The sequence below is a fragment of the Dipodomys ordii genome, unplaced genomic scaffold (genome assembly GCF_000151885.1).
Source record: "Dipodomys ordii isolate 6190 unplaced genomic scaffold, Dord_2.0 Scaffold19, whole genome shotgun sequence".
NCBI classification, from domain to species: domain Eukaryota; kingdom Metazoa; phylum Chordata; class Mammalia; order Rodentia; family Heteromyidae; genus Dipodomys; species Dipodomys ordii.
Genome location: NW_012267235.1, coordinates 13,802,148 through 13,813,725, shown reverse-complemented (window position 1 = coordinate 13,813,725; position 11,578 = coordinate 13,802,148). Strand labels below are relative to the sequence as shown.

Below are 11,578 nucleotides of genomic sequence, written 5' to 3'. Positions count from 1 at the left end.
TTAATGTTTTTTCTTTCATGCATGTGTTTCTAATGCATTTATAAGATTATTTCTTTGTTGCTTTGTATGTCCCTCCCCCACAGTATAACCCCATCCTTCACTATATTGGATGTCAGTATAACTTGTGGAGGAGATGGGGAAAAACAAGTCGTTTAAGGATACAGGTGGACCTGTTGCAACAATGACAAGTACAAGTGGTCATGTACAAAACAAGCTTTACAATGTCGGTGTGGGGGGGAGGAGAAGGATTGGGATTGGGGGAAGTGGGGAGGCTAGGAAGAGATGTGAAGGGTAAACAAAGGAGGAGGCTGCAATGCTTGGTAAGAAATGTAGGCATTATCCTGCCTATGTAATTGTAACCCCTCTGTACAGTATGTTCACAAATAAAGTAAAATTAAATTTAAAAAAAAGTCTGAAAATAGAGGAATCATATGAGTAGACCATTTCTTCCTTTGAGATCTTTCCCTTTCTGCTCCCCATGTTGACCACTTCTTCTCTGTACCTTTGTTATTGTATTATATTGTATCCCTCTATTGGCATTGCTGCCTGATATGTCTTCTCTCCTAGTTTCTGAGCACTTTAGGGATTTTGATCTTCAATTTGTAATATTTAAGGCCTGGAAAGCTTAATGCTTAATGAGGGAATTTATTAAGAGTTAAAATCATCAGCTAACACACCACTGCCCAGGGCTGGCACGGTGAGAGGCAAGAAATCCGGGAGGGGACATTCTCAGGGTGGCTACGTTGAGGTTGGTTAGAGAGCATTACACTTCCAAGCTCCCATTTGGATTCAGGTTGACTGTCTACAACAGACATAAACAAGGAACCAGGATTTCAGGGAAAACTGAACATTTCTTCTCAGACACCTGTATTCTGAGGTGATGAGAAATGGTCTCAAGGCAAAGGTCACTGAAATGTGGAAAGGAGTCCCTAAAGTGCCTGAGTGACAATTTCTCAGAGAAAGCCAATGAAAAGAGAGGCTCAGAGGCAGGTTTTTCTGAGTCTTGGAGAGGTTAGGGCCATGTGAAGATCGCATGAAGTTGGGAGAGTGCCCAGCAGAGGAGGTGGTGGCCATCTTAGAGCTAGGAAGAGGGACAGCAGGACTAGGCCGGTCTGTCACACAGTTGTACCAAAGCTCTTGGGTGGGCAGACAATGGACGTCAGTTTGGACAGTTAGAAGTCACCAATGACCTCCATCCAGAGCGCTGGGGCCAGATTGAGCGTGTTTCTGGTACACAGCACAATGGGGCTCTTGGGACACAGAGGAGCTGGAGGAAGGGTTTGGTGGCATACTCACAGAACTACTCCAGGGAATCTCCGTACTTGTCTCTGTGGTCCAATCAGCTGAAGCCTCTTCACATGGCTGCAGAATTTAATACAGAAAGTGGCCACCAGAAGCTCCATGTCTGTACGGAGGTACATTCTGGTTCTCCTGAATCTTTGCATAACTTGGGTCAGAAAGTCTTCATCCTGAGTCTCATAAAGACAGTGAAGCACTTTCAGTGAAAATGGCTGCTGGTACCTGTATTTTATCTCTGTCCAAAATAGCAGCTCCCGTTTCTTCATCTGAGGCAGTTGGTGGGTAATGCATTTCATCTCTTTTGTTACTTGTTCACTTAAAAGACCAAAGAGGAAGTGAATGGTTGGTTCTCCAAAGAGGTGATGCCTTCTATACTGTACTTTCAAGTCTTTCTCTGCTATCAGGAAGATAGGATATTCATCCCATAAGGCAAAAGACACTGCTGCAAGGAACTCCTGGAAACATAGGTGAATGAAGCTGTAGCTCATAGATTGGTGGTCTTGAAGGATAGCAATCCCTAATAAATTGGGAATGACATCCTGCCTTAAACCATACTTCCTCAAGTCATCCATAGTGAATACAGTCTTTCCCCAAAGGATTCCTTCAGCAGCCAGATAGCATATCCCCCTGAGATGTGTCCCCAGGAGTTGAGCTGGGAGATTCTGGACAAGGTAGTGCAGACAGAGGGCTGTGGTGGTCTGAGAAGTGAGTGGAAGCTCCTCCCCGCGCTCCATCTGCTGCTTGAGGCATGTGCAGACCAGCCACGACACCCAGGGCACCAGACACAGAGTCAAGAGTTCGGGGTTTGATTCAACCAAGCTAAAGGCTTTGAGCGCTTGGCTCTCATCTGGGAAATATTTGTAGAAATATTCCTTCCTGCTGCACTCAGAGAAGCCCAGGACTTCCACCTGACATGGCTGCTTCAAGAAAGGGACCAGCTTAGAGAGAGTTGTGGTCCGCGCTGTGATGAGCAGGGAAGCCTCAGGAAGCATGATTCTACTCAGCAAATTGCTTAGTAGCATGTAAATTGGATGACGCTTGCTCCAGTGCAGACCAAAGTAAGATATCTTCCTCTCTACAGTCCAATGTAGCTCATCCACACCATCTAAGATGACAAGCAGCTGCTCTGGACTAGACAGGATCTCATGAATGCGAACTTCTGGGACAGCTGGGTCCTTTTCAAGAAGCTCAGCCAGACTCAAAATGCCATGCTGGTCTAGCTCTCTGCAATTGATGAAAAAGATGTGCTGGAATCGGTCTCTATACAGCCGCCCTTCTTCCCAGGCTCCTCTCACCTGCCTGGCCAGAGTCGATTTCCCAATTCCGGCAGACCCACACAGTATGACTGTTGGAGATGGTCCCCGGGTGTCTAGACTTGGGCCAAATAAATCTCGGATGTCAATCAAATGTCCTCTCTCCTCCACTTCATCCTGATGCCAGCTTTTCCTGAAGAGGGGCTCCTGGCCTTTGGGGTAAGGTTTTTGTAGAAGTAGCAGTTGAGTGAAATACTCATTTTTCCAAGGGAAAGACTTCTTTGTCTTCTGGTTCTTGGATGTTATTTTTCTGGCTTCTAAGTAAGGGAGGGTAGAAGGAACATAAATGAATGGGTTAGAATGATTTATGATTTATTTGTTTGTTAAACAATCATGAACTTTGTGCAGACTCTAAGCTACATTGCACATCAGCTGCAGACCGTGGAGCATTCTTGGTAGCGCAGTGAGGGAACATGAACATAGATAGAGAGGATACTAGTTCAAATCCTGATGTGACCAAGCCAGATGCATGACTTTCTTTCCTTTTTTAAATATGTATCAAGGGCACTGATTCAGTGACTAGAATAAAGACTGAATTTTCACAGTTTCTTGGTTTCTCAGCTCTGACTACTTGAAGGCTATTAGAGCAGGCTTAGATAGTTGCAATGAAAACCTATAAAACATACTTTGGGTGGTAAGGTATAGGGCCTTGTGTTAGGAGCCTGGAGCTCTCCCTTAGCTTTTTTACTTGAGGCTGGTGCTTTACCCTAGAGGCATATTCCCCCTACTGGCTTTTTGTTGATGAATTGGAATTAAGAGTCTCATAGACTTTTCTGTCCAGGCTGGCTTCAAACTGTGATTCTCAGATCTCAGATCTTGAGTAGATAGGATTACTGGAGTCTAGCAAAAACCTACATCCTATTGTTCTGTCTTTACACACATATCTCTACCTGTGCTTCTAATATTTCAAAAAATGCCATATGGGTTTTGTACTTGTTCTGAGATGCTATTTTATTCAAGTGCTCCACCGAAAAATTCCCTTAGAATTTAAAGTCAGGTGAAAAAATGCAATTCTTTGTTGACAGGTGACATTGACCAAGACCCATTGTATTCATGAACTGCTTTGTTGAATGGCCACACCTTTATACAACTAATAAAAGTATTTAAAATGCAATTCTATAGAATCAGCCTTTTTTTATGTTTGAAAGCTACCATTAAATCCATTTTATATATGTCCATTGTGCTACTTGCTTGGACACTCACCACTAACATAAATATCTTTTATGCCTACTAATTTGTCCTCCCACATTTTTTGTTTCCATTTTATGCGTGTATCATTTTAATGTTTAGGTCATTTGCATGTTTCTGTAAGATGATACTAGTCCTTCCCTCCCTGCTTGCTTTTTCCTTTCTTTCTTCCTTCCTTCGTTCCTTCTGAAGCCAGATGAACTAAGAAAAAAAGGTGGTATAGTCAGCTTACAGCAAATACAGCAGATATTCCTTCATTTCCATTAAGATTATGGGAACAAAGTCATTTGTTGAAATAGGAAAATTTAAGGAAACTGAGGCCTGGTGAAAGAAACTTGGAAATATAGTATTTAGAAACATAGAAATAGTATCATTGCTTCAAGAGACAACAGGTTGCATTCATTCCTGATGGATGCATTTATGTATGCCTTTCTAAGAAGAATGCCCTCCCAAATTTAAGCCTCCTGGCTTAAAATGCAAATAGCAAGGTGCTTCCTTATCTCAAGGATTGGATTTGTTTTTGGCAGTATGCATTCTTACTTGGAAACTCAGAAAATAATGCCAGATGTGGTTAGAGTAAAGACAAAGAACCCAACTTGCATAACTTGAAATCCAGACCCCCTGCCTTTATCCTATAAATGCCCTAACAGGCCAAAGAGCAGTGTGTCTTTCACTGTAAGAGCGTGCACTCTGTTAGAGTGTGCTCCAGCCCTTCTGTGTGTTTGTCTGCTTGCCTGCTTGTTTATTTAACAAAGACTTGCTAAGTTTTCTTACCATATTGACTTGTCCAGAAAATTTTCTGCAATCAAAGACAAGGACCCTAAATGAAGAGTTCCTGAATTTTTTTTTATCGGTATTGGGGCTTGAATTCTGGGCCTGGGCGTTTTCTCTCAGCTCTTCAGCTCCAGGGTAGTGCTCTAACACTTGAGCCACAGCACCACTTACAGCTTTTTCTGTTTATGTGGTGCTGAGAATTGAACCCAGGGCCTCATGCACATGAGGCAAGCACTCTACCACTGAGCCAACTTCCCAGCCTTATGAATTCTTGCATTTAAAGGAAACTACTCAACTCATCTCCTGCCAGTGATACTTTCTTCCTTCTTCCCTATTTTGGATGAAGAGTGGTATGACTTACAAAGTTAGTCAATATACATGGAGTACGGACCACATTTTAGAACCATGAAGTCTATGAGTTTATTCCTAAATTCATGTAGAACAAACCCTATTAATTGAACATCTCTAAGTTTTCCAAAGTGGCATCTCCTAATGCTGAGAGGCAGTGTAATTCAAGGTTAAGACCATGCCACTGGACCCTATGTGCTCTTGGCTTTGGTGTGTCTGTCCTCATTACCCACATGTCATAGGGCATAGGATTTAGGGGCTTAAAAGGATAAGAGATGTGGACTATGGTGAAGGAGACAGTGATAGTTTAATTCCAGCTCTGCCACTAACTGTGTGACTTTAACTTTAGAGCTTTGCTCATCTCTACAGTGGGACAATAGTTGTCTCTCTGTCACAGAGTTGTTGTGAAATTGTAGAGCATGCAAGTGAAGCCCTGGGACCAAGGCCTGACCTGGAGTGAGGTCATTTGAAGGGACATGACTTGTTCTAGGCACTTGGGTAGAGAGATGCTGAGGGCCCCTGTGGGAACCAAATACTGCTCTCCTGATCCCAGGCCAGTGCCCTGCCCACTAAGCCAGGTGGTGTGTTTCCTGTGCTGAAGAATGAACCTGCATTTTAATACCCGGGGCTTCTTGGAGGCAGTGTCAGAGCCCATTGTTGAGACTTCCAAGGCAGGGTTGGTAGAATTGTTTCAGAGGATTTCTAGGTCTTTTGTGTTCAGTCTTTCAATCAGGTCCCCAGGGGATTGACTCTTGGTTCATGCTTTTGCTGTACCCCTTTAAAAAAAGTAAGGAAAGAAAAAGAAAGAAAGAAAGCTGGTGCTGGTGGCTCATGCCTGTCACCCTAGCGTTTCAGGAGGCTGAGAGCTGAGGAATACAGTTTAAACCCAACCTGGGCAGGAAAGCCTATCTCCAATTAACCACTAAAATGCCAGTGGTGGAGTTATGAGTCAGGTGGTAGAATGGTACCTAGTGGATGGGAATCTGTATTGCTTTTTTTTTTTTTAATGAACCCAGTGTGGCTCCCAGGGCCTACTGAGTTCTCTCCACCTCCCTAGAACCCCTTACTGGGAACTCCCATCTGAGCAGTTCTTGGGAATGCACACACACCCGGAATCATCTAAACTTAAACCATTCTTTTCAGCCACCACAGAGGGCAATGTGACCTTGTGACCTAAATGTTCATCATAATGAACATGACTGCCTTCTACTGTCCACCATAACTCAATTCAACATGTGTCCTTGACAAACTGTACTTAAGCTTCACATCTCCTTCCTTCCCCACTCTTTGTTTCTCTGACCCTGCTCAGTGTTGCAGGGATTCCTCTGCTGTAATGATTAAAGCCTGCTCATGTCTGCTGAGGTCTCTGACTTCTTTGTCTCCTCTCATCCACTTGATTGCTCCTAATGCTCATGACTCAGTTTCCAAAGATGACTCCCTCACCAGGAACAGTGTTCCCCTGGAGGATTCTGGTCCTTGTAGGGGATAATACATTCCTCTATCTCTCTCCTACCATCTCCCCTTTTATCTTTTCCCCCCAGAGGCTTTCTGAAAGCCAGTTGGTCCCTCCTGCTTACTATAATTGAATGATGGTCGGAATGGGACCCGGAATCCCTGGTTCTAGCTGCTGAGCTGCTAGAAAAGGATGCTAGACCCTGTCCTAGGCATACTGACTTGACCAGCAAACTCAGTTGTAAGACTACTGGCATTCTCTCTCTGTCTCTGTCTCTGTCTCTTTCTCTGTCTGTGTGTGTGTGTGTGTCTCTCTCTCTGTCTTTCCTCTTCTATCTTCTCCTCTCCTTTCCTCTCTCCTCTTTATTCCTCTCCTCTGTTTTTTGTTTTCACAAGTAGTGGATTTCAAAGAACCAAACAGTCCTTTGAGCCTACCAAAGGGGGCTTTTGCACCCCTGTTCATCCCATCCAATTATCCTCCCCACCCTGTGGCTAAGTTGTTGGCTGTGTGCAACTAGAAGCCTCCACCCTCACCAGCTCATGGCTTCAGCTGCCTAAGTAGGTGTGGGAAGATCTTGACCTAGGTCTTTATTGACTGGATTTTTAAACTCTGCTTGTTAGCTATTTCCTCTAACCCTCACTACCCACCCTCCCCCCACCTCTCAATAAAAGTTCTACCAGGATTGTTTGTTTTTATTGAAGTCAATGGCTTCACAAGGGAACCTTCACAAACCTTCCCCTGTATCCGGTGGTGTGGCTTTGACAATACTCGTCAGTCTCCTTGTGATCCTCATCTTTCTTCTATGTGAGTCAGTGGAGTAGCATCCAGAGCCAGACATCCAGGCTCCTAACATTGATAACACCATCCCTTGTAATCATTTTTTTATTCTTTCTTTTTAATCAATGGAGTAATGTCTGTAGTCAGATCTCCTGGCTTCTGACAGTGATAATTCTATCTCTAGTGATCATTCTTATCTTAACCTTTTTACACTACTAAAAAAATATTTTCAGAATTTTTTTATCCATCTCATAACAGCCATCATACAAGCCTACGCCCAGGAGCAAGTCAAGGCCATCCTACTACTGCAGGCCACTGAAAGCTTCGCTTAACACCTCCCTGACCAATGCAGAACTGGCCCCTGAAGACCCCAGCCCCAGTGATCTCTTGGGGCCCCTAAGGCAGCAGGAACTAGCCAGAAAAGACCACAATGTCCTTCAACTTTTTATATCCCTTCAGGATCTCAAGTGATGGGAATCTGTCTTGATTGTTTTTATAACCCAATGTGCTCCCATGGCCCACTGAGCTCCCTTGCCCTTCCTGGGACCCCTTATCAGGAACTCCCATCCTGAGTAGTTCTTGGGATCATTCTCACCTAACACAACATAAAATTCAAATCACAAGCACACCTAAATTTAAATCATTCTTTTCAGCCACAATAGATGGCAATGTAGAATTTGGCCTAAATGTTTGTCATAATGCCTACTTTACTGTCTGCTACCCTTGAACCTAACTCAATTCAACATATGTCCTTGACAAATTGTACCTAAGCTTCAGCCTTCTCCCCTCTTTGTTCCTCTGATCCTGCTCCATGTTACATGGTGTCCCTCTGCAACCATGATTAAAGCCTGACTTGTCTCCATTTGATCTTTCTGAACACTCATGACTCAGTTTCCTCACAGTATCCTTGAGCACAAAAAGCTCAAGGACAGTACCCAAACACACACACACACACACACACACACACAGATACACAGACACACAGAGTCAGTCAGGATGGCCTCACCTATGTGGTAATTTTCACCTGCTTTAGCAAGAGACCGTTGTATCTCTAATGTTCTTGGATTTCTTGACTTTGTGTCACATCCATAGACTTTTTCTGAATGGATGACCCGTGTCTCTGGGGATGTTGAATGTTGGGCTCCTTGTCTAGTGATTGATGTTGTTGGCGTTCCTGAGTGTGATTGAGAGAGAGGTTTTCTGAAGAGAAAAATGACAGGAATGAAATGAGTTAGGAGATTTGCTAGGGCAGTTGAGGAACTCCATGTTTGATGTGATTTGGGGGGACCCTTGACAGAGACTGGCCTTTCGGGGGGACATAATGAGGTTGGAGGATTATTTTTGGGGGTCCAGTTGTGGGGCCTGAACTCTGGGTCTGGGCACTGTCCCTCAGCTCTTCAGCTCAAGGCTAGTGCTCTACCACTTGAGCCACAGCACCACTTCTGGTTTTTTATTCTTTTTGCTTATGTGGTGCTGAGGAATCGAACCCAGGGCCTCATGCATGCAAGGCAAGCGCTGTACAACTGAGCCACCTTCCCAGCCCTATGGTGGAGGCTTATTAAAGGCAGGGGCAGAGCCAGGGGACTGAGGCTGGGTTTCTTTACATTACTTAGGAGCCCTGTCTTAGCAGTGGGCACTGAGATCCTACAAGTGTGCTGCAGCCTGCACACAATTCCCCAAAAGCTCATGCAGAAAGTGAAGCTCTCATATGTGCTGCTAGGAAATGATCGGATCTGAGGTACAGGAAATCCATGGCCCTGGTCTGGTTTTCACTGCTCCTCTGTGTAATTACCATTCCTCTCTCAGTCTTGGCACTCACATGGGGGACTATGAGCTTCCACCCTGCAGTTATATGAATCGTGATCAGAGCAGCAGCAGTGGCAATAGCAAAAGCAATAGCAAGCACTCCTAGTTGTGGAACATTGGACTCTGGCAAATGTTTACTATAGACGATCACTTTTAATTCCTACAAATCCAAGGGGTTCATCTCTTCATTTTACAGATGAAGAAACAAAGGCAGACAGTGAAGTGATTTCCCCTTCAGCTCCCAAATCTGTACTCATAACTTCATTGCTGAGCAAGCACTCCTCTTGGAAGCTAGTCTTGAACTCATATCTATCCCTGTAGTGCCATTCTGAATGGCAGTCTCTCCCCTGTTCAGCCCTGGAAGACTTTATCCTGGGTGTTATGGGAATCACATGGGGTCTAGGAATGCACTGGAGTAGAAGAGAATGTAGGACTCTGTTGTCCAGCAAGGCCTCCCCAGTCAGCCTCCCAGCTCTGGCCTACGGTGAGCTGGAGTCCTGGGCCATGCAAGTCACCACCTGAGGAGAGGTTGGCATTTAGGTATCAATAGGAGTGGGTTGGGGTCTTGCTTACTCACTTGATATCCTCAGCCGTTAGGCCTTGGGCCACAACTTCCATCAGCCCATAGGCACCACATACCTGGGGTTAGATCCTTGGCTCCAAATGGAGTCATCAGTTCTGAGGTCGTCTTCATTCCACTTGCTTTTTCTGGCTGAACAACTTTGTGCCTGGAGGTGCTCTTCAGGAGTGCTTTGTTGAGCAGCCATAGCTGGAACTCTTTTAGAGCCCACTTCTGTAGTAGCTCCAGATGGTGGCCCCCAAAGCTTGGCTTGTTCCCTGTACAAGATCTCCTTAGAGACAAACACAGAGGGTGGGAAGTGAAGGGCATGAGGCATGCAGAGGACGTGATCTCCTTGTGCCTTGGGTCCTACCACTTCCCAATGCGAGACTCTTATTGTGGATAATTTCTGTTTGCTGGATAAACAATGCCTAATCAGCATTCAGAACCCAGTCTGTAACCCCCAAGGCATCAGCTAAAAGATGGTGTGGGTGGAGGGAAGCAGAGAGATAGAAAAAGTCATAGTAAAGAGGAGCCCTGGGAGACTGGAAAACACTCAAGGTGGTCAGATTATGTGGGGCTCCTGGACAGAGCCCAAGACTAGTCAGGAAATGTGAAGTGGAGCAGGAAATAGGAGGAGGATGGGAGGATAATGGAATGGAAGCTGCAGGAGTAAGGGACAGCAATATAGGTGAGGGTGGTACTCACTGATTAGCATTAGGATCCTTGCTGTTCCATGCTTCAAGACTCCTGATATCCCCTCTTGAGCTGCAGTGCTTCTAGGAGGCTGTGTGTGCTGTGTGCTGTGCTGTGTGTATGTGTGTGTGTGTGTGTGTGTGTGTGTGTGTGTATGTGTGTGTGTAGATTCAATGCTAAGGCTAAGCGCACAGCTCAGAACTGTGCACTGGGCTGCCCTTTTTCAGGAGTCTTCAGAACTCTCTAGGTCCTTGGCCACCAAGAAAGGAGAAAATACCTTCCTGTTTACCAAGCAGGAAGTACACTTCACCCAGAAAAACCCCCACAACTTCGAGGATGTGGCCATGGAAAGGGCTGGGCCAGGACAAACCTCCACAGCATCAGATGCATATATAGCACACAAGGCATACAAACATCCTGCCACCAGCCAGAATTTGCTGCAGAGCTGGGGCGCAGACTCCAGCCCAGGACTGGGCTCAGGATCACAGGGCCCTGTGTCTACAGGGCAGTTACTAGTGGAAACTTTAGAGCTAGGCCAAAGGTTAGTTACTGCTTCATCACCACAAACCCAGGCAGGAGGATGACTAGCACAGAAGTTCTTCCTCTGTCACATGAGCAGCACTCTAGGGCTGCAGAATTGAGAAGGATGTCACATCACTCCATCTGCTGCTATGAAATTACTCTGGGAATTTTCTGCTGATGACTTGGTTTCCTCTGGGCTAGGAGACCCCATACCTGATGAGCTGCCTCCATGTGCTTAGACCCTGACTTCCTAGGTGATTGATTCATTTATCTAAGCCTTCACTTGAATTTTTAAAAAACATTAAATGGGAAATTGTAGGTTTTCTTTTTCATTGTAAGTTTTCTAAGACACAAACGCTGTTGAACACAGATCTGACCTTTTGGATAGTGTATCTTTTCTTTTGTCTTCAGCCTACATTACTCTGGGCAGTAAATGATTGATGGGGTACCAAACTCTTGACAGACCTACGCAAAGAGGTTAACTTTTTGCCAGAGAAATAATTGATGTATATCAAAAGAAACACCATGACAATAAGTGAGAGGGTCTGGAGGCACTGTTCTTGGAACAGTAGATGAGTGTGTAGGACCTGAACTTATTATGGCTGCAAGTGAGAGAGCAGGTGTGGCTGGAGCAGGTTGGGTTTTGTTAGCCTTTCTCCTGAACACTTTGATGAATGACTGTGGGAAGACTCAGGGTCTATGTTGAGGGGGCAGAATGATGCAGGCTCCAGCCTCGGGATTATCTGAGGACTGTGTTTGGGATTAGGAAAGCTCTTGGAACACCAGGCTAGAGAGGGAAAATGTTCTCTCTCCCTATCTCAAAACACATGTCACAGACTCCTG

At 45.0% G+C, this 11,578-nt stretch overlaps 1 protein-coding gene across 1 annotated transcript in view; it reads right to left on the bottom strand.

Moving 5' to 3' along the window:
- LOC105983310 (NACHT, LRR and PYD domains-containing protein 1-like) overlaps positions 1 to 9,847 on the bottom strand; it is a 45,911-nt gene extending 36,064 nt beyond the window's left edge. Inside the window, exons 1-3 of the mRNA XM_013013145.1 lie at positions 9,598 to 9,847; positions 1,323 to 2,869; positions 768 to 802 (exon numbers count right to left, since the gene is read on the bottom strand). Coding sequence (XP_012868599.1) covers positions 768 to 802; positions 1,323 to 2,869; positions 9,598 to 9,847 — 1,832 coding nt within the window. The remainder of the gene's footprint in view (positions 1 to 767; positions 803 to 1,322; positions 2,870 to 9,597) is intronic.
- Between the last annotated feature and the right edge of the window lie 1,731 nt (positions 9,848 to 11,578).